The sequence below is a fragment of the Loxodonta africana genome, chromosome 8, assembly GCF_030014295.1.
Source record: "Loxodonta africana isolate mLoxAfr1 chromosome 8, mLoxAfr1.hap2, whole genome shotgun sequence".
Classification (NCBI taxonomy): domain Eukaryota; kingdom Metazoa; phylum Chordata; class Mammalia; order Proboscidea; family Elephantidae; genus Loxodonta; species Loxodonta africana.
Genome location: NC_087349.1, coordinates 46,110,826 through 46,134,379, shown reverse-complemented (window position 1 = coordinate 46,134,379; position 23,554 = coordinate 46,110,826). Strand labels below are relative to the sequence as shown.

At 39.0% G+C, this 23,554-nt stretch overlaps 1 protein-coding gene across 10 annotated transcripts in view; it reads right to left on the bottom strand.

Annotated features, from left to right (window-relative positions):
* The window catches only part of NAPEPLD (N-acyl phosphatidylethanolamine phospholipase D), a 59,434-nt gene that overhangs the window by 20,930 nt on the left and 14,950 nt on the right, over positions 1-23,554 (bottom strand). For 6 of the 10 annotated variants that reach the window (XR_010322664.1, XM_023544490.2, XM_064289899.1 and 3 more), the window contains exons 2-3: positions 9,253-9,562; positions 1,139-1,785 (exon numbers count right to left, since the gene is read on the bottom strand). Coding sequence is in view for 9 of the 10 variants with exons in the window: in XM_023544490.2 (XP_023400258.1) it covers positions 1,139-1,785; positions 9,253-9,562 (957 nt within the window). In the remaining variant the exon portion in view is untranslated. The other 4 variants (XM_003406998.4, XM_023544489.2, XM_023544492.2 and 1 more) reach the window with 4 other exon arrangements.

Genomic DNA, 23,554 nt, shown 5'->3' with positions numbered 1-23,554 from the left:
AAGTTAACATTTAAACAAGCCTAACAAAACCAGATGAAAGATCAGATTTGTTCAATTCATCTAAGTGCTAGAGAAACACTTGTTCTTCTGCTTATTTAAAAAAAAAAAAAAAAAATAGTTGCCACAGAGTTGATGCTGACTTTCTGACTCATGGTAACTCCATGCGTGTCACAGAACTGTACTCCACAGGGTTTTCAATGTCTGGTTTTTTGGAAGTAGACTGCCAGGCCTTTCTTTCAAGATACCTCTGAGTAGACTCAAACTGCCAACCTTCAGTTAGCAGCCGTGTGTTAACAATTTGCACCATCTAGGAATTGCCTGAATAAACACATTTGTATGTATCTGTGTTTGCACATTAGAATAAAATTTTTTTTAATGTTTTATTATCCTTTACATTGTTACTCTTGGTATTTATTTCTTTACCTGTACATATAAACCAGAGTTGACTGAAATCTAACAGAATTGTTTGAAATCTCTTCTCTTTTCCATAAGTAAACAATATTAAGAAAAAGAGACAGTGGACAAAGTCTCCTAGGTGTCAAATGATAGCATGGCCTTTAGTTGCTCTGAAGATACGTGATAAGTACGTAGAGGTCGGGTTGGAGAGGCAGTGCTGAGTTGCCAAATTCACTTCTGGGCTGACTGAAATAAGACCATCACAGACAACTCTTGGTATAGGCCAATTCCACGGTTTCTCTCTCTGGTAAATAAGGGGAGTTGCAGGACAGGGGATCAGCACATATAAGTCATAAGGGAAAAGCAGTTATAGAAAGTATCCTCAATGCGAAAGGAAGAACAAGAGTTAGACTTGATTACTAGTTGAGTTGGAATGATATATGAACTTCTGAGTACTCACAGTAATTCTTTAAACCTTGGTCCTTTTTTTTTGATAGTACCAGTTCTGATTTTGAGTAATTATTTAACTGATATGACTGTGATTAAATTATTTTAAAATTAAAAAAAAAAAAAACTAATTGCAGTTGACTCACCAAGCTCCAACCAATGTATAACAAGATCCACAATTAAATCACAAATCATTAAGTAACATAAAATCATAACTACTTTACTTTTAAATTCAGTTAAGTCATTATGTAGTAGGAATATTTTCTTTTAGGTCAGCTTTTGGAAGTCTACATACCTTGGTTCATAAGCTCCAATGGGAATAGCTGCCAGGTCAAAAGGTCCAAATCTTTTTCCTATCTCTTCAAAAGCCGTACAATAGCCAGTATCTCCTGCAAAAAAAAATCTATTCCAAGGCCCCAAGACAGACCAGCTGCCCCACAGAACCTTATTATCATCCATTAGAGTCCTCTTACACCAGTGCTGGGAAGGTGTAAAGACAAAGGTGACATTATCATGTCTGGGGACACAATTCTCCTCCCACCAGTCCAGCTCAATCACATCCTCACAGCCACATTTTTGCATCCAGTCAAGGAGACCCAAAGGCACAAACCACCTCAACTCGTTACCAAATCGTTCGTTCAGAGCAATGACAGAATTATAGTCCAGGTGGTCATAGTGGTTGTGACTGATAAGAACGGCGTCTATTGGGGGGAGGTCACTTATTGTACATGGAGGGTGACAAAAGCGCTTTGGACCCATCCACTGAAATGGTGATGCGCGATGGCTGAAGATGGGGTCCGTAAGAAATATGAGCTCATCCATTTCCACCATTACCGTTGCGTGTCCCAGCCATGTGACTCTTAAGCCAGCTTCCCTCACTCCAGCTTCCTCAGGGTCATTGATAAAATACGGTCTAACCACGGGGAGTTCTTTATCAAGTTCCTATGTATAAAAAGAAAGAAAAAGCAGCACTTAGGGGGAAAAAACATATTTCATCACAGAACATATTTTGAACTAAATTATAGAGAGGAGGGCTGTTTTGGGGGAACTAAAGTCATTCAATAAGCTTGCTATTTTTGCTTTTGTCTTAAAAATGCATGTTTAACTTCTTTCTTTCAAGTCTGAATCTGACTTGATAATCATGATAATGTAATAATGTAAGGTATTCTTGGTCCCAAATGCAATGGGCAAAAGGAAAATTAAATTGAAAACTTTGAAGACAGCTCAAGTCATTAAAAGCTTTTTTAAAGTAGTTCCAGAAGTAGACTGGCCTAAGCAAAAAAAAACAAAACCCATTGCCATTGAGTCAATTCTGACTCAGAGTGACCCTATGCTGCTGTTGTTGTTAGATGCCGTGGAGTTGGTTCTGACTCGTAGTGACCCTATGCACAACAGAACAAAACACTGCCCCATCCTGTGCTATACTTACAATCATTGTTATACGTGAGCTCATTGTTGCAGCCACTGTGTCAATCCACCTTGTTGAGGGTATTCCTCTTTTCCACTGACGCTGTAATTTGCCAAGCATGATGTCCTTCTCCAGGAACTGATCCCTCCTGACAACATGTCCAAAGTACGTAAAACGCAGTCTCGCCATCCTTGCTTTTAAGAGGCATTCTGGTTGTACTTCTTCTAAGACAGATTTGTTCGTTCTTTTGGCAGTCCATGGTATATTCAATATTCTTCGCCAACACCACAATTCAAAGGTGTCAACTCTTCTTCAGTCTTCCTTATTCATTGTACAGCTTTCACATGCATATGGTGCAACCGAAAATACCATGGCTTGGGTCAGGCGCACCTTAGTCTTCAAGGTGACATCTTTGTTTTTTAACACGTTAAAGAGGTCCTTTGCAGCAGATTTGCCCAATGCAATGCGTCTTTTGATGTCTTGATTGCTGCTTCCATGGCTGTTGATTGTGGATCCAAGTAAAATGAAATCCTTGACAACTTCAATCTTTTCTCTGTTTCTTATGATGTTGCTCATGGGTCCAGTTGTGAGGATTTTTATTTTCTTTATGTTGAGGTGTAATCCATACTGAAGGCTATGGTCTTTGATTTTCATGAGTAAGTGCTTCAAGTCCTCTTCACTTTCAGCAAGCAAGGTTGTATCATCTGCATAATGCAGGTTGTTAATGAGTTTTCCTCCAATCCTGATGCCCCGTTCTTCTTCATATAGTCCGGCTTCTCGTATTATTTGCTCAGCATACAGATTGAATAGGTATGGCGAAAGGATACAACCCTGACGCATACCTTTCCTGACTTTCAACCACACAGTATCCCCCTTGTTCTGTCCGAACAACTGCCTCCTGATCTATGTAAAGGTTCCTCATGAGTACAATTAAGCATTCTGGAATTCCCATTCTTCGCAATGTTATCCATAGTTTGTTACAATCTACACAGTCGAATGCCTTTGCATAGTCAATAAAACACAGGTAAACATCCTTCTGGTATTCTCTGCTTTCAGCCAGGATCCATCTGACATCAGCAATGACATCCCTGGTTCCATGTCCTCTTCTGAATCCAGCCTGAATTTCTGGCAGTTCCCTGTTGATATACTGCTGTAGATGTTTTTGAATGATCTTCAGCAAAATTTTGCTTGCATGTGATATTAATGATATTGTTCTATAATTTCCACATTCGGTTGGATCACCCTTCTTGGGAATAGGCATAAATATGGATCTCTTCCAGTCAGTTGGCCAGGAGGCTGTCTTCCATATTTCTTGGCATAGACGAGTGAGCACCTCCAGCGCTACATCTGTTTGTTGAAACATCTCAATTGATATTCCATCAATTCCTGAAGCCTTGTTTTTCGCCAGTGCCTTCAGAGCAGCTTGGACTTCTTCCTTCAGTATCATCGGTTCCAGATCATATGCCACCTCTTGAAATGTTTGAACATCAACTAATTCTTTTTGGTATAATGACTCTGTGTATTCCTTCCATCTTCTTTTGATGCTTCCTGCGTCATTTAATATTTTCCCCATAGAACCCTTCACTACTGCAACTTGAGGCTTGAATTTTTATTTCAGTTCTTTCAGCTTGAGAAACGTCGAGTGTGTTCTTACCTTTCGGTTTTCTATCTCCAGTTCTTTGCACATGTCATTATAATACTTTACTTTGTTCTCTCGAGACGCCCTTTGAAATCTTCTGTTCAGTTCTTTTACTTCATCAACTCTTCCTCTTGATTTAGCTGCTCGACGTTCGAGAGCAAGTTTAAGAGTCTCCTCTTACATCCATATTGGTCTTTTCTTTCTCTCCTGTCTTTTCCATGACCTCTTGCTTTCTTCACGGATGATGTCCTCGATGTTATTCCACAACTTGTCTTGTCTTCCATCACTAGTGTTCAATGCATCAAATCTATTCTTCAGATGCTCTCTAAATTCAGGTGGGATATACTCAAGGTCATATTTTGGCTCTTGCGGACTTACTCTGATTTTCTTCATTTTCTGCTTGAACTTGCATATGAGCAATTGATGATCTGTTCCACAGTCAGCCCCTGGCCTTGTTCTGACTGATGATATTGAGCTTTTCTATCGTCTCTTTCCACAGATGTAGTGAATTTGATTTCTGTGTGTTCCATCTGGCAAGGTCCATGTGTATAGTAGCCACTTATGTTGGTGAAAGAAGGTATTTGCAATGAAGTCATTGGTCTTGCAAAATTCTATCATTCAATGAGGAATGGTGTTGCATACATCTTCAAAAAGAACGTTTCAAGATCTATCCTGAAATGCAACTCTGTCAGTGATAGGATAATATCCATACGCCCACAAGGAAGACCAGTTAATACGACTATTACTCAAATTTACGCACCAACCACTAGGGCCAAAGATGAAGAAACAGAAGATTTTTATCAGCTGCTGCAGTCTGAAATTGATCAAACATGCAATCAAGATGCATTGATAATTACTGGTGATTGGAACGCGGAAGTTGGAAACAAAGAAGAAGGATCAATAGTTGGAAAATATGGCCTTGGTGACAGAAACAATGCTGGAGCGACCCTATAGGACAGAGTAGAACTGCCCCATAGGGTTTCCAAGGAGCACCTGGTGGATTTGACCTGCTGATCTTTTGGTTAGCAGCCGTAGCTCTTAACCATTACACCACCAGGCTTTCCAGACTGGCCCAGATACAGTCATTTTGTTATTGCTATTTTACTCGGCTCGTGTATTTGCTGCTCAAAACCGTCTCAGAAGCTGGTCAGCCCCTAGAAAGAAAGCTTATGACCATTTGTAGGTGTTGGATTTCAGATACGAATCTGACTTTCTGAGTGCACAGAACTCACAGCAAATCACTGTGATGATTCTTGGGCAAATCACAGTCACAGATGGTTCTCCTCATTCCATATCCTTAAGATTTTCTACCACTGATAACAACAAAAGCAAAACATGGTTCCTGCTTGTGAGAAGTTGATCACTTTTGAGCGGAAATAGATGTAAAACAATACTACAACAAAATGTGGTAAATATTATTCCTTTGGTTATTTTAGATTTTATCCTTGGATCAAGCCAGACACCCCCTCCTCCTCCCCCTCAAAAGCACTTCTGGCCTTTTACAAACCTGCTTTTACTGAACTGTGCTTTGGTATTTCTGTATCAAGGTCTCCTACAGGAAGCTGTCTTTAAACTTGCAGTGCATGTATGGTAGGGCTGTTGTTGAAGACTTGGCACCACCTCCCACTCACCCCTGAAACATTTCTTGCAATTCTCAGTAACAGTAAAAACTCTTCTTTCCCCCAAGTAACTGCATGAGTGCCATTGGGAAGACTCTAACAGTTCACGTTTCCCTTTTTGCTTTGTCTTTGGAGTCCCTGGGTGGCACAAATGGTTAAGTGCTCGACTACTAACCAAAAGGTTGACAGTTCAAATTCAACCAGAGGTGCCTCAAAAGAAAGGCCTGGCAATCTACATCTAAGACGTCACAGCCTTGAAAACCTTATGGAGCAGTTCTACTCTAACACACATGGAGTCACCATGTCTCATAACTGATTCGATGGCAACTGATAAGGAAGTTCTGAACAAAAGCTGAGACCACCTTCAGCAATGCGCAGCAGGAATGATAGAATAATATATTTATGTATTCATTTATGGCTGTATTTTATTTTTCTACTCTAATAGTCCATCTGCTCTTTAACGCTCATCCATTTGTTTTTATGCTGCCACTTATATTTTTATAAGTTAATGCAAATTTTGGGAAAAGTGTGGTATTGGATAAGTAAATAAAATACAAGGCATGCTATAGTCTAATAAGAAGGAATAAAGAGCCCACTTGCCAAAGACACCACAACACAGTCACTTAGGAGTTCCTGAATGATGAGAAATTCATGAAGCAGGGTTTCTTTTTGGGATGATGAAAATGCGTTAAGTTAGATTGTGGTGATAGTTGCACAACTCTGTGAGTATACTAAAACTCACAAAACTGTACATGTTAAATGGGTCAATTGTATGGTATGTAAATTTAGTATCAATAAAGCTGTTCAAGAAAAAGAGAAAAAAAGGTGCTGATAAGAGATGTGAATTGAGTAGTCACACTTTTTCATGCTCCTTTCTTCCTGCTGTGTTGCTTCTATGCCCATCAGGAAACAGCAGCTTAAAGAATATGATTTCTAGCACTACTGACCCATAAAACGCAAAGCACTAAAATTTTCAACTGAGCTCCCCAGAAGAAAAATTCATTTTTTACTTTCTATCCTTATCACCAGAGTTTGAAAAACATATAGAATGAGGGAGGAAGGACATGCTTATTTATTTCAGGAAAATCAAGCATTCACTTGGCATTTTCCTAGCTAGATCATGATTTTCCTGACTAGTCATCTTTTTTGAAAGCTGCCAAAAGGGAAAATCCCAAGGCCCATAATTAACTAGTAGACTAGCTAATGTTTTACTTTTCTTGGGGAAAGAAAAAAACTCTAACATTCATTGAACCACTGCTCTTTGCCAGGTGCTTTAAGTACACCATGTCATCTCACGCTGCGAAGCAGACATTACTGCCATTTTACAGGCAGCCAGGCCAAGGCATAGAGGTATCACTAAGGGATTTACCAAAGTCATACAACAAGTAAGTGTCCCTCCAGGACTGGAATTTAGATCTTCCTGACTCTAATGACCCTCTTTTCAGTACTGTAACTCCTTCCATAGCATAAATATTAACTTACGTTAAAATTAAACAGTAAAAAGCAAATTCTTCACATGCCCCCTTTGCCATGAGGCCAGAAGAACTGCATGGTGCCCAGCTACCACTACTGAATGTTTTGACCAAAGATTCTATGGAAGAATACTGATTAAAAGGGGGGGAATGCAGAACAGAATTTCAACTTCTCATGAAATCCAAATTTTCTTGGATCCATGGAAGCTAGATGAACCCCCAAAACTATTACCCTGTAATAATCTTTAAACATTAAACCTTAAACCAAAAATATTCCCTAAAGTCTCCTTAAAACCAAAAAATAGTTTAGCTTAACTAGTAAAGAATGCCTGCCTTGAGTACTCTTTTAAGATCTACCTATATGGGATCAAATTGACAACAGCAACTTGAAAGATTAGATAGGAAACTTAGGGGGCAGTGAGTTTATGTTAATGAGGGAGGAACAACTCAGAAAAAGAGGGTGAGAATGGTTGCACAATTTGAAGAATGTACTCAATGTCACTAAATTGTACCTGTAGAAATTGTTGAATTGGTGTATGTTCTAGAAGGAAACAGTTTTTCAGATTGAAAGGGCCCACTAGGCACCGAGCACAATGAATAAATAAAGAACCACATAAAATGGTGCCAAAGAGATGATCCTCAAAGGTTCTAGAGAGAAAATAGAGGTCATGCACAAAGGATCAAGAATAAGGACTGCACTGACCTTTTCCATGGCAACACTAAAAGAAGGTCATGGAGGTAATGCTTTCAAATTTTGAGAGGAAATGGTTTCCAAACTAAAATTATATATACAAACCATTTATCAAAAGTGAGATTAAAGTCACTTTCAAAAAAGCAAGGTCTCAAAATACTTCCCACGCACCCTTTTTCCAAAAGCTCTTTAAAAACAGGCTCCACAAAAACAAGAAGATGCCCAAGAAAGAGGAACCTATAAGATGCAGAAAACAGGGGCCAATACAGAACAGGCAAAGGAGCTCAGGATGATGGTGAAGGAGACCCCAGGATGGAAGCTGGCAGCCAGCCTGGAGACCTGTCAGCCCAGACTACAGCCACGTGCTAAGAGACCACCTGAGGGGTCTGAGCCAGTGGAAAATCATATTGAGAAGCCCTGGAAAGAAGAAAAATGTCTTAAATACATAGAAAGCTAAACAGATGAAAAAAAAGTATTATTAACACCAGAAAAAAAAAAATTATAAGAAAGGAGACATAGCCATAATACATTACTCAGCTCACCAAAGAAAAATATTGATACAGTCACAATAATATAAACTGTGAAATTAACTTAGCCCAAAATTGTGAGGTATCTATTCTGTCTGGCAGAATAGGAAAAAGTCAAGGAAAACCAAGGGGCAGGGTACGGGATGGAGAGTTAAATCTGATACTCTAAGATTGTCATGAATTGAATTGTGTCCCCCCAAACTGTCTGTCAAATTGGCTAGGCCATGATTCTCAGTATTATGTTATTGTCCACCATTTTGTCATCTGATGTGATTTTCCTGTGTGTTGTAAATCCTACCTCTATGACGTCAATGAGGTGGGATTAGCGGCAGTTATGTTAACGAGGTAGGACTCAATCTACAACATTGGGCTGTATCTTAAGCCAATCTCTTTTGAGATATAAAAGAGAGAAGTGAGCAGAGAAACAGGGGGACCTCATACCACCAAGAAACAAGAGCCTGGAGAATGGTGCATCCTTTGGACTCAGGGTCCCTGCGCTGAGAAGCTCCTCAACCAGGGAAGACTGATGACAAGAACTTTCCCAAAGAGCTGACAGAGAGAGAAAGCCCTCCCCTGGAGCTGGCATCCTGAATTCGGACTTCTAGCCTTCTCGACTGTGACAGAATAAATTTCTCTTTTTAAAGCCACCTGCTTGTGGTATTTCTATTATAGCAGCACTAGATAACTAAAACAATGACAGAAGTCAGTATAAATGCCAAGGAATGGCACTCATTCCTATTCCTTAGAAAAATGAAGGTAAACTCCAAAGGAAACAACGTAAAAGGTTGAAAGTTGTTGCCTCTGGGGAGGGGACTGGGTGCAGGGGCTGGTTAGAAGACTGGTATTTTTCTCTAAGCCTTTCAGTACTGACTTCTTTTTTAACTATAGACATATATTTATTCTTGTAAAAATTAAAAAGCAACCTGTAGCATAGCATATGTATAAAATAGTTGATATGCTTCATTTGAGTGTCATAAAAGACTTCACAGCAAAGTTAAGTAACGTATGTACTAGGAGTAAATACAAAACACTCAAAAAAGCCAAAAAAGCTACCTCTTTGGAACAAGGAATACTGCTGTGATCTTTTTCCATTATCAGCCACCTGAGAACATTTGGAATAGAGAGATTTTTCCACGTTGGCCAAGGGTTAACAAATCTTCCATCTTTTCCTCTCTTTGATTTAGTTACATCTTCCTCTAATCTATAATCCAATTTGAAGCTTTTCCTGGAAAATCTAGAAGAATCACTTCCACTAGAATTCCGTGCTAAATTTTGGCGTTTTCTGACTACTTCTTTAGGATATTGGCTGCTTGTCATCAGGAACTGGTTGCCTTCAGTTTCATCCATGTCCTTTGGTGAAGAACTAAAAAAAGAAAGGGAGAAAAATACTGAATTTAACATAAAGGCATTAAAGTACATTGTTGTTGTGAGCTGTCATCAAGTCAACTTCAATTCATAGCGACCCCATGTGACACAGAACTACCCTCTTTCATAGACAATAAAATTTTCTCCAAACTTACAAAAATATTATGTCTCTATTAGCTAAAACTTTCTTCCTGCAAAATACAATTTTAGAATTCAATATTAAAATCCATTACTGTTGAGTCAATTCTGACTCATAGTGACCCTATAGGACAGAATAGAACTGCCCTATAAAATTTCCAAGGCTGTAATCTTTATGGAAGCAGATCGCAACATCCTTCTCATTCAGAGCGGCTGCTGGGTTCAAACCACTGACCTTTCGGTTAGCAGCCAAGTGCTCAACCACTGTGCCACCAGGGCTCCTTAAATCCAGTATTACTGTTGCTAAACAGAAAACATATTTGCTTTACTTACTAGCATTACAAACCACTCAAAACCCCTTATCTGCCATAATCTAAAACAACATATTTGCCCAGCCAGTATTTAAACATGAAATTTTAAATTTCAATGACACCCTGTACAATAAATTAAGCCACTTTCATGAATCTATAACATGCTCATTACTTGAATTTTTTAAATATTATTGTGAAGAACACAAAGCAAGATGGACTGCCTTGTTCCACTGAGGATACCTCAGGAATTCAAATGACTTACATATAACCCCACTAGGCCTAGTCATTTTACACTGAAGATATTCTGTGACCAACGTTCCTAAAAAGTGCAATGAGGCCAAATCCCAGGAAAAAAGATATCAACACATTAATTGAGAGGCATCTGAGTAATGCATTTAACTGGTTAACAATATAAATTTGAATTAATTTAGATTCAGAACTGCCAAATCAGTACAGTACGTATCCCAGCTATGTGACCTTGTGCAAGTTTCTTAACTTCTCTGAGCCTTGATTTCCTCATCTATATAACAGAGATAATAATGTTACCTGCCTTCAAGTTTTATTAAAAGAATTAAAAAAGCTAATATAAGTAAACCACTTAGAAGTGTGGTAACATACATATATGCACATGATAACAGCTTAATAAATGTTAGCTGTGGCTGCTGACTTGCTACTACTGCTGCTACTTCCACCATCACCACCTGTCAAACCAAACCCAGTGCCGTCGAGTCAACTCCGATTAGCGACCCTACAGGACAGAGTAGAACTGCCCCAAAGAGTTTCCAAGGAGTGTCTCGTGGATTTGAACTGCCGACCCTTTGGTTAGCAGCTGTAGCACGTAACCACTATGCCACCAGGGTTTCCACCTGTAGGGTAATGCTATTCACCTGTATGCATCCCCCCCGCCCCCCAATGGAATCAGCTTTGCTCTTCCCCGAAGCATGCTGGGAATGAATTTGGGATTGACTTGGGCTAAGGTACAAGGCCAGGAGTGGCATGATGGGGCCAAGGCCCAGGAATGCCTTAGCAACAAGAAGGAAAACATCTGGGCCTGGACGTGAAGTCCCTGGGAACACTGGCTGCCCAAGGACGTGGGAGAAAAACAATGAGCCTTGGTCCCAGCTGGAATGGTATATAAGCTTGGGTGCCTTGCTAGGCGGTTGTGGAAAATAATCCAGCCAGCCGCTACTGGAGAGCAGCTGCTTGCCCGGGTAAGTTTCCCCGAATAAATTCACGAATCTGGAAAGGGATATTTGTCAGTTCTTGGGGTTACCTGCCAGGACACACAGTGAGGGTCTTTCCTTGCTGGGGGTGTACCCCGACACCACCACTACTTAAGTCACTAAAATTCTTAATTTCAGAACTACACACGACTCCAGACACATAAAATGATAAACAACGTGTTAAGAATTTATCTGCCATAAATTTCATTTCTTTCCTACTCTGTTAAGCAAACACTTGCTTCCTGTTCAATGAGTTTAAATACAATAAAAAAAAAAATACAATGCATACACATAACATACTTCATAACCCTAAGAAAACAGACATAATAATGAAAAGCCAAATATTTTTATAGCTACACATGATGTTTAAATAGAAATACTGTCCAAAAGAGAAAGAACACAAACCCCAGAATGAATGCATACACCGAACCAAGCCTTTTTTCCCTGTAAATAGTCTATGGTCTGGAGAATAATCACTCTTAAGAATTCACAGCTGACAAAAGCTAAAGTACAGAATGTTGTTCAGCCATCCATCGTTTGTTGGAAAGTCTAAATGGCTAAGAGAGAGAGTCTTAGGACATTTATATCCTGGGCAAATAACTTAATCTTCTAATCCTCAATTTTCTTATCTGTAAAAGACCTACCTACTATGGTTTGAAACGATTAAATGAGCTAAGGTACATTAAGTGCTTGGCACTCACCAAGTGCTAATTCTTTTTTCTCCCTAGTTCTGTTAACTGGCCACGCATCTAAATTCTTTAAGGTCTATTCAAGAGCAACAGATCTGGGTGATTAGACCAAAGGACTAACGGACCACATGAACCACAGCCTCCACCATCCTGAGCCCAGAAGAACTAGATGGTGCCCAGCTACCACCACCAACTGCTCTGACAGGGATCACGATAGAAGGCCCCAGACAGGCGGGAGAAAAATGTAAAACAAAATTCAAATTCACAAAAAAAGACCAGGCTTACTGATGATCTGACAGAGACTGGAGGAACCCCCGAGATTATGGCTCCGGGACACGCCGCTAACTCTGAACTGAAGCCATTCCCAAAGTCCACCTTTCGGCCAAAGATTCAATTAAAAAAAAAAAACCAAACCCGTTGCCGTCGAGTCGATTCCAACTCATAGTGACCGTATAGGACAGAGTAGAATTGCCCCACAGAGTTTCCAAGGAGTATCTGGTGGATTCAAACTGCTGACCTTTTGGTTAGCAGCCATAGCTCTTAACCACTAGCCACCACGGTTTCCTAAAGACTAGCTAGGCCTATAAAACAAACAAATAACGCACACGACGAACGTGCTTTTCAGTTCTCATTTTCCATGAGGCCAAATGGAAAACACCTGCCCAAAAGCAACAACAAGAAGGCAAGAAGGGGCAGAAAAACTACACGAATGGACACGAGGAACCCAGGGTGTAAAGGGAAAGGTGGAGAGTGCTGACACAATGTGGAGATTGCAACAAATGTCACAAAACAATTTGTGTATAAATTTTTGAATGAGAAACTGATTTGTGTGAACTTTCACCTAAAGCACAATAAAATATATTTTTTTTTAATAAAAAAAAGTAAATACACACACAAAAAAATCCAGGTGAGTTATCTCAATTCTCACAGAGAGACTTTACCTGGGTTATAATTAAGTTCAGGCTGAGGCTTTTACAAAGAGCAGAAACAAAGACCATCCATTTAAACAGCAATTGTCATTTTTTATAAAACTACAGCTAACACGCCAGCACTATGATCCTTAGAATCCCTTACACACAGGTGTACACAATATAGCACATCTGCTTGAGTCTGGTTCTGGAGATGAACCTAAAAATTTCTCTCATCAGAAAACGGAAACGACATGGCCTTACTACACTCCTGATTTCCCAGGGCTCTGGATGTCACACCATTCAATCCTCAGTTGTTATTGAGGGGTTCATCTCCGGGAGGTGTCAATCAGCGTCTACCCGTTCTTCTAGATGTACTCTGTGCTATTTTATTCCTAAATACCATGTTCAGCACTGAGTTTTAATTTGTAAGTTGTCTGAAGTCTACTTGAATTGGGTTGAGCATAAATCTTAAGTAGAACCAAGAAGAAAAAAAGGACTGAAGAGACAGAAATGGCCACATAAACCAGAGACTACATCAGCCTGAGACCAGAAGAACTAGATGGTACCCGGCTACAACCGATGACTGCCCTCACAGGGAACACAACAGAGAACCCCTGAGGGAGCAGGACAGCAGGGGGATGCAGACCCCAAATTCTCATCAAAAGACCAGACTTAATGGTCTGACTGAGACTAGAAGGACCCTGGTGGTCATGGCCCCTAGGCCTTCTGTTAGCCCACGACAGGAACCATTCCCAAAGCCAACTCTTCAGGCAGGGACTGGACTGGAAAATTGGATAGAAAAAGATGCTGGTGAAGAATGAGCTTCTTGGATCAAGCAGACACTTGAGACTATGTTGGCATCTCCTATCTGGAGGGGAGATGAGAGGGCAGAGGGGGTTAGAAGCTGGCAGAATGGACACGAAAAGAGAGAGTGGAGGGAAGGAGTGTGCTGTCTCATTAGGGGGAGAGCAGTTAGGAGTGTACAGCAAGGTATGTATAAATTTTTGTATGAGTGACTGACTTGATTTGTAAACTTTCACTTAAACCACAATAAAATTTTTTTAAAAAAGGACCGAACTAATTTTTATATACAATTTGAGTATAAATTTACCACTACATCAAGCCATATCCACTAAGCTGAACCTAATATAGAAACTTTTTAATATCTTAAAGGCTCCTACAGTTCTCAGTCATTATTTTTCCTCACATAGCACACCACTCCCCACCCCCAACTTAAAAAAAAGATGTGCAGAGGAGAGAAAGAATAATATTTCTATGCTGTTGTTAGGACAAGTACACTACAAGAACAAATAATCATAAAGATGATGGAAACAGGGAACTACATTTGGGGAAAGAAAAAGAAGTGAATCCTACATCCTTGAAACCAGGTCTTTAAAACAAAACTCTAAAAAAGAGTATTAAAAGGATGTTTGACAGGAACTGGGAACCAACATAAATGTATCAAAGATAAGTTACAGAGCCCAAATCTCACCTTTTTGGTTAGGGTTACTAGATTGGTAGATTACAAGAATATAAATCTAGCCTTTGCTATAATCCAAATCCACAGCTTTCAGCACAACACTGGAGAAAGTCTTCCACGATTTCCTTGGGAATAAGTTAAAGAAATGCAGGCTGGACATATGGTGGAACTTAGCTCACTTAAGGTCATATAGCTAAAAGGACTTAACACAATGCATTAGTTTCTCCGAGTGGGGTCAATTGGCCCATTTCCACAGATTCACCAAAATAACATAAATCAATCCCCCACCTACCCTTAGAAAACTAAATGAATTTCATGAAAGTGTCTCTGAGAGCCGAAAGTACCTGATAAAAAATTGGGTTTTGATTTTAGCTTAGTTAACACTGAGTTGCTCTTTCTGATGGTAACTGGCCAATCACGAAACAAGAATTACTTGATTCCAATAACAAGGTCAAATCATAAGCAGATAAAGAATTTGTTTATTTCCACTGCTATTTGTTCATGGCAGAATGGGAAACATCCAGTCTACTAAAACCTTGAATCAAGTTACTTATGATATCTTAAGGAGAATCAAAGCTAGTCAAAGTCCTAATTCCTGCCATTTAGAATTTGAATTTGACTAACCTCTCTAGTTCTTAAAAGTAGTAAGATAATGAGGGTTCTCAAGAACTCTGAACCTGTAAACCCTATAAGATCATAGGATGGGGATCCTGAGTTCTAATCTACAGAATCAAAGAGTGGAAAGGGAAGTAAACCCACAATTTTGTAAAACTCTCCGTCACTCGATCATTTTCAGCTAGTTAAAACAAAAAATGAGTTATACATAAAGCCCACTAGTTGCTTATTCACTATTCACTTATCACACTAACAATATGTAGATGTATTTCAATGTAAAAATAGGTACATACCTAACCCTCTGTTCATTCAATAAGTATTTTGGAGCAAAATTCCAAGCTAGACTATATGAAAGATGCAAAGGTGCCACTGGCTATGCACCTAACCTTAAGTCCACTAGGGAAGGTGGACAGCTAAACAGAATGAATTAGCTACTGTAATAAATGTATAAAAATGCTGTAGTAGTCAAAGGGCATAATGTAGGAGGGGCTCATGGGAAGAGGTGTTTGGGCTGAGATCTGCAGGCTGACTACAAGCCCATGCCTGTGAGGCAAGTAAGCCAGGTGCTACTGTCTTCATTTAATAGATGAACAAGCACAAGTTCGGAGAGTTTATGTCACTTCTCTGTAAGGTAATATGTCCAATAGATGGTAGAGCTGACCTCATGCTGCCCCTTGTAAGGATAAACAGCTTGTGAGATACATGTATTTGTTAGACAGATTTTTTCACATACACATATATGTCTATGTAGACATATTATGCATATTAATCAAAAAATATATATTTATTTTTAAATATGCATAGATATATTTTTTTAATAATTCTACCAAATATGTATTTTTGGCTCATTATTTTAAAAAACAAATGATAAGGGATAAAGGAGAAAAAGGCACTGTGACTAAAATGCACAAAAACAAACCCAACGGCATGACACAGGGCCTTCAGACAGCATCTAGTAATCTAATTACCTGGGCCAGAAGAAGCAAGAAGGGATTGTAAGGAGAGACAGTATAGATATAGAATGGAACCAGACTATGGGCCTGGGCTGCCACATTAAGGAGTCTGAGCTGTACCGTACGAACGGGGAAAAATTGAAGGGAAAAAAACTTAGGGAAGACAACTCTGGTACGAGAATGAAAATGAAATAGAGTGAGTAAAAACTGGAGGCAAGGAGTTGGATTGTTGTTGTTGTTTGGTGCCCTCAAGTCGGTTCCCACTAATAGCGACCCCATGTACAACAGAACAAAACACTGCCTGATCCAGTGCCATCCTCACAACCGTTGCTATGTTTGAGCCCATTGTTGCAGCTGCTGTGTCAATCCATCTTGTTGAAGGTCTTCCTCTTTTTCCCTGACCCTCTACTTTACCAAGCATGATGTCCTTCTCCAGGGACTGGTCCCTCCTGTTAACATGTCCAAAGTACTTGAGATGAAGTCTCACCATCTTCGCTTCTAAGGAGCATTCTGGCTGTACTTCTTCCAAGACAGATTTGCTCATTCTTCTGGCAGTCCATGGTATATTCGACATTCTTTGCCAACACCATAATTCAAATGCACCAATTCTTCTTTGGTCTTCCTTACTCATTGTCCAGCTTTTGCATGCATATAAGGCAAGTGAAAATATTACGGCTTGGGTCAGGTGTACCTTAGTCCGCAAAGCGACATCTTTGCTTTTCAACATTTTAAAGGTCTTTAGCAGCAGATTTGCCCAATGTAATACATCGTGACTGCTGCTTCCATGGGCACTGATTGTGAGTACAAACATATGAAACCGTTGACAATTGTAATATTTTCTCCTTTTATCATGATGCTGCTTATTGGTCCAATTGTGACAATTTCTGTTTTCTTTACATTCAGGTATAATACATACTGAAGGCTGTAGTCTTTGATCTTCATCAGTACGTGCTTCAAGTCTTCTTGTGTTATCTGCATATCACAGGTTGTTAATGAGTCTTCCTCCAATCCTGATGCCATGTTTTTCATAAATCTGGCTTCTCACATTATTTGCTCAGCATGCAGTTTGAATAAGTATGGTAAAAGGATACAACCTGACACATGCCTTTTCTGGTTTTAAACCATGCAGTATTCGCTTGTCATGTTCAAACAACTGCTTTTTGGTCTATGTACTGGGTCTGCATAAGCACAATTGAGTATTCTGGAATTTCCATTCTTTGAAATGTTATCCATAATTTGAAGAATCAGAGAGCAGGAAACAGAAGAAGCCTAGGATATCCCCTAATAACGAAGTACTAGGCTACATGTTTTACACATTTCATTTAAATTAATGTTCCTTCCAAACCAATTACATCTTCTAATTAAAGCACAAAGAAGTTGACACTCCAAAAGATGAGGGAGTGACAGTGAGAAGAAAAAGGAGAGAACAGAATAGATTCAAGAGAAAATGAAGAAGCTGAATCAGTAAGACCTCAGAGTATCTGAATGGTCTCAAACTTTAGACAATTAATAGGGCAGGTGAAAGAAGGGACTATATAGTAGTGGGAGGAGTCACAGATGACAGCATCACTAACCAAGTAAAGGAATTAGTGCAAAACAATTATTTGGAGCATAGGAGAGAGGGTGGATTTTTGATCCAGGGAGTTTGAGGCCAAGTCTGAGATCACAGGTAAACAAGAATCTGAGAGGAAGTACTCACTGACTCACACCCAATGGGGACGAAGACCCTGGAATCCAGGTAGCTTTGGGGGTGATAAACGTGAAAGTGAGAGAACAGAGAGGTTTCCAAAGTCCTAGAAAGTAAAATGAGAGTGAAATATGCATTCAGGGATCTGTGTTCTCTGAATAACAAACTTTTTCTAAGTTATCTATTCACACTGTCTCCATTTCCTCACCTCCTATCTATTCAGGCTTGCATCCCATCAACCCACAGAAACAGGTCTCACTACCAAATAGCTGTTAGCTGTCTTCTCTTAACACTATCCTCCTTCTGCACCAACCTACGCAAAATCCAGTGTCCAGAAGTGATCCTCTTAAAGCCATATTTGATAAAACAAACAAAAAACCTTTGAAGGATTCCCTCTTGCTCTCAGAATGTGGGCAAAAGTCATTAGGATGGCCCATGGGGGATGTCTGTGTGTGTCTAGCCCTGCACACACTCTCCTTTGCTCCTTGTGCCCAAAACATACCACCTTAGTCTATCTCCTCAGATGCACAGTACTCCCACCCTCAGGGCCATTGACTGTCACCACAGGGCCTTTCACATGATCTTTTCTTTTCCTTGGGGTGGGGATGAGTGTGAAAATAGATATTCACAGGATTATGTACTGTCATGAAAGGCGTTTGAGCAACACAAAATGTTGGAGCACTAAGAGGCACCATTTCATACTATGCACTGTTAGAATGAAATGCTAGAAAGCAGCAGAAGCATGTAAGAATCTGGACCATGATAATCTAGACTGGTTCTTTTGGAGGAAAAGTACCAGGAACTCATCAGTGAATATGCAAAACTACAAGCTCTGCCAACAGACGTTCCTTGTCCTGTGGTGAAATGCGTGGATCCTGCCTGAGAGCTGCATCATGTGAGGCCACTCCTGATGAAATATCAACCTTCTGGTCACTCTGTAGCAAAAATCTCACAAAGGACATCCTTAAACACCAGAGATACAATGACAGAAAAACTAGGAATGAAGAAGAGTGGGTTATATGTATGGTTCTGCTATTAACTTGGTTTGAGCTTTGAGAACACAATCACTTCAAATATCTAGGCTGGAATTTCTTTAATTAAATGTAGCGAATTTCCCAACTACTTGTTATGTATATGTCTCCAAAGTTCACACTGAAAGTGAAAATTCTACCTTGATTTCTGTTGAACATTGAGTGAAAGTAGATTTGCATACTCATAAGTATATATAAATTGTAAACTACCTGTGTTTTAAAAGGTGGTTGAAAATTTGATAAGATCTTTACATAATTGTGTATTTCATCCAGTTTAAGATACCACGAAATGTAACAGTGGTATTACTTGCCACTCAGAAAGTAAAAATGCTATCAGTTAGAATTATGTCATCCATTATATGACACATTTGACATCAGTGGTATTAAACTGTCTTGAAATTTATGAAATATGGCATTTTATATATGGAAATATATATGTTGGAACAGAAATGAAAACATTAGCCTTGGTAATTAAATACACTTAGAAGCATAAATATTTTGTGAAAACTCCTTTCTTCTGTTTTCTTGAGCAAAAGACCTCTGTAAAGTGTTAAAAAGCAAAGATGTCATTTTGAGAACTAAGGTGTGCCTGGCCCAAGTCATGGTATTTTCTATCACCTCATGTGAGTGTGAAAGCTGAACAATGAATAAGGAAGACCGAAGAAGAACTGATGCCTTTGAACTATGGTGTTGGTGAAGAATATTGAATGTAACATGGACGGCCAAAAAATGAGCAAATATGTCTTGGAAGAAGAGCAGCCAGAATGTGCCTTAGAAGCAAGGATGGTAAGACTTCGTCTCACATATTTTGGACATGTTATCAGGAGGGACCTGTCCCTGGAGATGGACTGACACAGTGGCTTCAACAATGGGCTCGAGCATAGCAATGGTTGTGTGGATGGCGCAGGACCAGGCACTGTTTCGTTCTGTCGTACATGGGGTTGCTATGATTCGGAACTGACTCAATGGCACCTAACGACAACCTTTCCTCTGTGAACAACAGCTAGTTATAACACATACAAAACAGCTAAATTTGGGCTACAAAACTAGAATCCAAAACCAAATTTAAAGATAATAAAGCCCTATGACAACTGATAGCTATAAATTACTTTTTTAAAAAGCAAAGAGAATGTTTTCTCTTACTAAGACTCATATTACTGAATAACTGTTTTTTTTTTCTTATGGAGTGATTCAAGTTACTAGAAAGAAGTCTCCAAGCGGAGTCATATAACTGAGTTCCAAAGAAGGTAATAATGTAACATGCAAAAGTCATAACCACGAATTGAATTTCCTTAAGATACTACAGGAAGGATTTATATCTAATAAGAAATTGAGCTCTATCATATACTTATCAAGCCATCTCATAACTGAATAGATACGTAAAGGTAGTCAATAAGCAATGAAAAAGTGCTCAACATCATTAGTCATTGTTAGGTGCCATGAAATTGATTCTGACTCAGAGCGACCCCATGTGACATAGCAGAACTGCCACATAGGGTTTTCTTGGCTATAATCTTTATGGAAGCAGATCGCTGGGTCTTTCTCCCTTGGAGCTGCGATTCAAACCACCAGCCTTTCTGTTAGTAGCCAAGTGCTTAACAGTTTGCACCACCAGGGTTCCGTAGAGAAATACAAATTAAAACTACAATGAGATACCAGGATATACTCACTAGAATGACAAAAATTTAAAAGACTGACAACACCAAATGTTGGCAAAGATGTGAAGCAACTAGAAAAAAGAAAAAAAAAAAACCCGAAACCCAGTGCCATCAAGTCGATTCCAACTCATAGCAACTAGAGCTTCCATGTATTGCTGTTGGTGTTGTTATATGCTGTAGAGTCAATTTCAACTCATAGCAATCCTATTGGACAAAGTAGAACTGTCTCATAGGGTTTCCTAAGCTGAAATCTTTATTGTAGCAGATCACCAGGTCTTTTCTCATGCCCAGCAGTTGGTGGGGTCCAACTGCCAACCTTTTGGTTAGCAGCTGAGTCCTTAGCCATTGTGCCATTAAGGTTCTGCAAATGAAAACATATGTCCATCAAATACTTATACAAAAATGTTCAGAGCAGCTTTATTCATAACAGCCAAAAACTGGAAACATCCCAAAAGTCAATCAACAGGAGAATGGATAAAAAATTATGGCATATTAATACAATTGAATATTACCCAGCAATAAAAGGAAATAAACTACAAATACATGCAACACTGTGCTGAGCAAAAGAAGCCAGACATAAAAGATTGCTGTATGATTCCATTTATATGAAACTAGAACAAGAAAATTGGTGGGGGGAAAAAAATCCAGACTAGTCATTGCCTCCAGGGAGGAGCAACTGAATGGGAAGAGAACTTCCTAGGATGATGGAAATAGTCTATATCTTGACAGTTGTATGCATTTGCCAAAACTTCTCATATTGTGCACTTAAGATCTCAGCATTTTACTGTATATAAGTTTTACCTACAAAAACAAAAAATAAACAAATATGGAACTCTAGTAGGTTTACCTGCTGCAATTGTATAGGCTAGCAATTATAAAACTTTCTATGTATTCCAGATTTAAGCAAATGAATTAACACACTGAGGATAATGGAAGTCAGGTTTCATACTGTTGGGGGAAATATAAAGGAGGAAGACTAGATCATACCCTGTGGCATTGGATTTGAATAAGAGGCACCAGTATGAACTTCATGGTTTCTATTTTTATATAGATAAATAAATATAAATGGGTATGTGTGTGAGAGGGAGAGAGAATGATTATTAAAGCAAATGAGGGGGGCAAAATGTAAACAATTGTTGAATGCGGAGAAAGAATATATGAATATGCCTTGTACCATTTATAGTTTTTCTTAAATTTGAAATTATATTTAAAAAAAAAAAACAATTCTTTTAAACAGCATCTGGATGTTAAGTACTCTCTGTACTTGTCTCTGTAGCAATACAGCTCCCAGTGTAAGACAGGGCTCAGAAGGAGTCCTTCTAATACTAATTTTGGCACCACTTTGCCTCAAAACACTGGCCACACCAAAAAGATTTTCTCCATTTAAAGCAAAACCCAAAACACCCAGCTAAAAAATTGTTGAATGGCTGACCTTAGAAATGTACTGGAGCCTCACCATAAAGCTGCCCTTGGGGTCCATGCCTGCATCTGACAGGTGCAATCACTCGATTAAGTTCTAAGGTCTGCGTAACATGAGGAGGTGCCCTGACTGACATGGAAACCAGGCTCAAGGGAAGCTGCAGTGGCCCCAATCACACACCCACTCTCACAAGCACTTATTTTTTTTGAAACAGAATGAAATTAAGGATTTGGATATACTATAGCTTCTGGAATACATTAAACATTTATTACACTAAGGAAAATATAAATTCTATCTAGTAGCTATCAAAGGAAACCCTGGTGGCATAGTGGTTAAGTGCTACAGCTGCTAACCAAAGGGTCGGCAGTTCGAATCTGCCAGGTGCTCCTCGGAAACTCTATGGGGCAGTTCTACCCTGTACTATAGGGTCACTATGAGTTGGAATCAACTTGATGGCACTGGGTTTGGTTTTCTCGTTTGTTTGTTTTAGTAGTTATCAAGTACATTCCCTACATTTATTTGAAGATTAATTGCCTATTTAATAGCAGAAGGACTTACCCCATGCCTTTAATCAGAGGTCTGAGCTATGACTTTTGGTGACGAGAGGTCTGCCAAGTACAAATATTTTACTCCAGTAATTGCACACATGGGTAAAACACTTTCAGAAAGGAAGAATTCTCTTTCAAAAGCAAATGCCTCATCATTTCTTTTGTTGACATTTAAGATTTGCCAATTGCCTAGAATTGAATGCAATACTTCATTTAAGAAGTTAAACAAAAAAAAAAATACATGAAATTGCAGAACACTCTTCTTAGAGTATACATTTAATAAATGCTAACTGAGTGACTGTCCATCACATACCAAGAAAGATACTGACATTAAACCTGGATAATGTTTAGAACTGTATTTTTAGATACCTCTGACTAAATAACACTATTCATAATATTACATTTCCCTCACCTTATCTTTATTGAAGAAAAGAGTCCTTTTAATACAATGCTAGACAACACAGCTAATAAAACTATTTCAATGCACTGACACGTTTGCAAAGGGCCTCAGTAGGTTAGAATTAAACTGCTCCCATCTTTTGCATTCAATACAGATGTCATGGGAGACGGGCATTAACCCCCAGAGGTATTCGGGAGACTCGTAGGAAGGCAGATACGTTCAAGCGTGGGAAGTACCCTGGATAATGAGAGGGAGAACGTTCTGTGGGAGGCTGGTACACAACATACATCAACAAAGAAAGTACTGCACTGTTTGTCAGCCCTGTGGATCACTGGATTTCATTTTTAACTCGCTTTATTGACTTAACAACCAGTTTCTCTGAGAAGCTGAAGAAGATCAAAGCAAATAGGAAGCTTAACATACAATACCTAGAATCATACTAAAAACAAGTTATGGCAATTTTTAATAATGATTATTGAGTCAAAAATATTAGAATTCATAATATACATATGCATATTTATACATTTAGATATATGTATTTATAAATCAATATATCCCACAATCAATTTGTCTTCACAGGAATGAAAAGAACATTAGCTGGGAGTCAGGAAGACAGGACACCAGTTCTACCATTCTTACTCATCTGTTAAATAAAGATAATAATCCTAAATGTCTCCCTGAAAGGCCGTAATGAGGAGTAAATGACACCACAGGTTGGTACTGTAAAGTGCTATACAAATGTAAATTGTTATTATTACTATTATTTATGTTCAGCAGAAGAGTAAACAAGACATAAATACTTTTGATTCAACTGAGTTGTTTTTCAGGTGAAAATATAACATTTTAGAGTTCCAGACAGATTGGAAAGGTAGATTGCTGAAAATTTTCCATTTTTCTTTCCTTAATAATTTTACATACAAAGACTA